This window comes from Aplysia californica, unplaced genomic scaffold (assembly GCF_000002075.1).
Source record: "Aplysia californica isolate F4 #8 unplaced genomic scaffold, AplCal3.0 scaffold00282, whole genome shotgun sequence".
Lineage (NCBI taxonomy): Eukaryota > Metazoa > Mollusca > Gastropoda > Aplysiida > Aplysiidae > Aplysia > Aplysia californica.
In genome coordinates, this window is record NW_004797552.1 from 446,938 (window position 1) to 449,579 (window position 2,642).

Sequence of the window (2,642 nt, forward strand, 5' to 3'; positions counted from 1 at the left end):
CTCCCCCCACTCCAAGCACTCATCGCACCACTAAAAAATGAGAGATAAACAAAAATAAAAAGTAGAACCGAAAACAAGATGAAACATAAACTAAAAGAATAGAAACCTCACCGAACCCCTAAAAAGAGAGAGATAAACAAACAAAAACATAAATCGAAAAAAAGAAAGAAAAAAAAAGGACGAAACAAAAGCAAAAAGCTTGGAAACATGTGCTTCATGCCCCCAGGGCAGTGCTACTGACTGAAGTTGTCTTTAGGCCATTCCCAAAGGAGGGATATTAACATGATCTTATGCACAGTAGAATAGTAAATGGGCTGATTTATCAATGTCATGCTCATAACTGTGACGGAACAACATAGGGCGAACTGCTGCTTTTTCTTTCCTCATCCTTACTATCGTCATTTTTCCTCTACTTCTTTTGTATGTTTGTTACTCTCTTGTGAACTGCTATTTCCGGGGAGCCTTGATAGTCAAAACGGGTGTTGTTGGGGATAGAAAAGTGAGCAGAGTAGGCCTGGTTCCCCGTTTGGACTTCTCTGTTGACATCCACCCCTTGGCGCTCATATGACCTTATGCAGTTGCGAGCGCCGTAAAACCTTAATAAAAAATAACAAACAAACAAACAAACAAACAAACAAACAAACGAACAAACGTACCTGATAGCAGACGTCCGAGATGAACTCGTCAGTATCACAGAGAGACAGCTCATTGCTGTTGAGTCGTTTCAAGAGTCGGGCCGGGGATCCGACCGCAAGACCCACCAACAACAACGCTACCAACTGCACCAGCAGCACTCGGGAGACTAGACTGGAACGCATCTGCCAAAAGAAGGAAAAAGGAACATTTTGATAAGAAGGGTCGCTAGATTGTTGAACCGAACGGTTGTTAAGAGTATAGTCAAAGATCGTACACAACAAAATGGCTTGACTCCTCTCTTTGAGTCAATTAAAAAAGTTCCCTCAAAATTCGGTGGCGCCCTCTTCGAAAAAGTACGGACTTTGCGATAAGAGTTACCCTACTTGTGTGAAAAACAATAAAAGCGAAATTAACAAACAGTGCTATATACCTATTCTTCTTCCGGAGAAACAAAACAAAGCTTCAAAACAAAGACTGCAGCGCCATCTGAAGCAATGCGCGGACTTCCGCAGACACTTTTTGGCTGAGTGAACAATCTTGTTATGAACGATCTTTGGTATAGTTCATCTTAGCAGAGCCACAGTTCAATGCCAAGTCATTACATAGTGAGTGATAAGAAAATTGATAAGTTGGGTCTCTCGGTTGTTCAGTCAAACTGTGTGAGTGTGTATACGTGTGTGTGTGTGTGTGTGTGTGTGTGTGTGTGTGTGTGTGTGTGTGTGTGTATGTGTATGTGTGTGTGGTTTTTTCTGTGGAGAATTTTTATTTCGGCTGTTTTGTATAGATTGTTTTTGTTTGTTTTGGGTTTTTTTGTCCTGTGCTTCTGTGTTTTTATTGACCGTTCCCTTAAACAGTTTACTTTGTCGTTCCGGTTTTTTTTTTAAATTCACTTCGTTTGGGTTTTTTATGCGACGAAAGAGACAACAATTCAGGAGCAAAAATGAATTGAACAAACCCTGCCAATGTCTATTTTTGCATGTATCAGCAACCAGCCACAAGTAATAGCCTAATCATGTTCCCACGTTTTCCATTACATTGTGAGCTAATCATCAAATTTTTTTCTGAAATCAACCAAATCGTAGAACCTGCCATGTTCTTGTTTGTGAACAGACGACATGCCATCAACAAAAAGGAACGAATTTTAACTCCTCCTTTCCAATTTCCGGGAAAAACAGCACACGGTGATGTCCCTTGTCACTGTTACACAGAATAGAGTAGCTTCCCTTCCTTTATTTCCTCGGGGACTGCAACTACGTACAGAGGCGGGGTTTGTTCAAATGTCGGCGCAGACACTGAGGCAATGATTTCCTCTCTATACTTGTCTTGACTCGTGAAAAGAAGGCAATTTCTCTCGCCAAATGTGGCGCTTAGTGGGCGTAAAAAAGCAGGTGGTTGCCTGTGGATTCGCTACCCGAGAAGTACACAGTTCTCTCTGACCAGTGCCTACATTGGATAAACTTGACGTCAACAAATTGTTGAGTTTCACAACATATCAAGCTTTTTCGAATGCAATTCTTTGAATATCGTGATAACCACCCTGGACAATCTTACGATTTTGATAGAGCATATTTATAGAACGGGGTTTCTGACCTCATAGTCTTGGTAACTCAAAATGGTCAAAAATGTCAGAAAGAACTTTGTACTTTTAAGTAACACAGTGTCATAGAAAGATTCCATGACGCCGACAAGCTGTTGAGATGCACAAGTCCCAACATTTTGAATTTCTAAAATTGCGTTTTTTTCTAATCTGCAATATCGGTTAAATGTGCTCGAGAAATATTTTGTCCGGAATTCAAATACCAAATATTGGAAAAAGGAAGAAAAGACACATAAAGCAAGTCAGTTAACTTGGTAAAGATATTATGAACCAGTTTCGTTTCTCTCTCCTAACAAAAAATGTTTCTCTCTTGGCTTAGAACATTTAGACAGCTGGCCCAGGATGTGTTGTCTTGTAGATATAGTGGTAACTCGTGGTCTCGGGGCTGTATTATGTCGTGTGTGGGGGG

The 2,642-nt window shown here is 40.6% G+C and overlaps 1 protein-coding gene across 1 annotated transcript in view; it reads right to left on the minus strand.

Annotated features, from left to right (window-relative positions):
• LOC101857653 (sodium-influx-stimulating peptide) overlaps positions 1 to 818 on the minus strand; it is a gene marked incomplete at its 5' end in the record, with an annotated part of 3,297 nt that extends 2,479 nt beyond the window's left edge. Inside the window, 1 exon segment of the mRNA XM_013084271.2 lies at positions 657 to 818. Coding sequence (XP_012939725.1) covers positions 657 to 818 — 162 coding nt within the window.
• Positions 819 to 2,642: the final 1,824 nt, after the last annotated feature.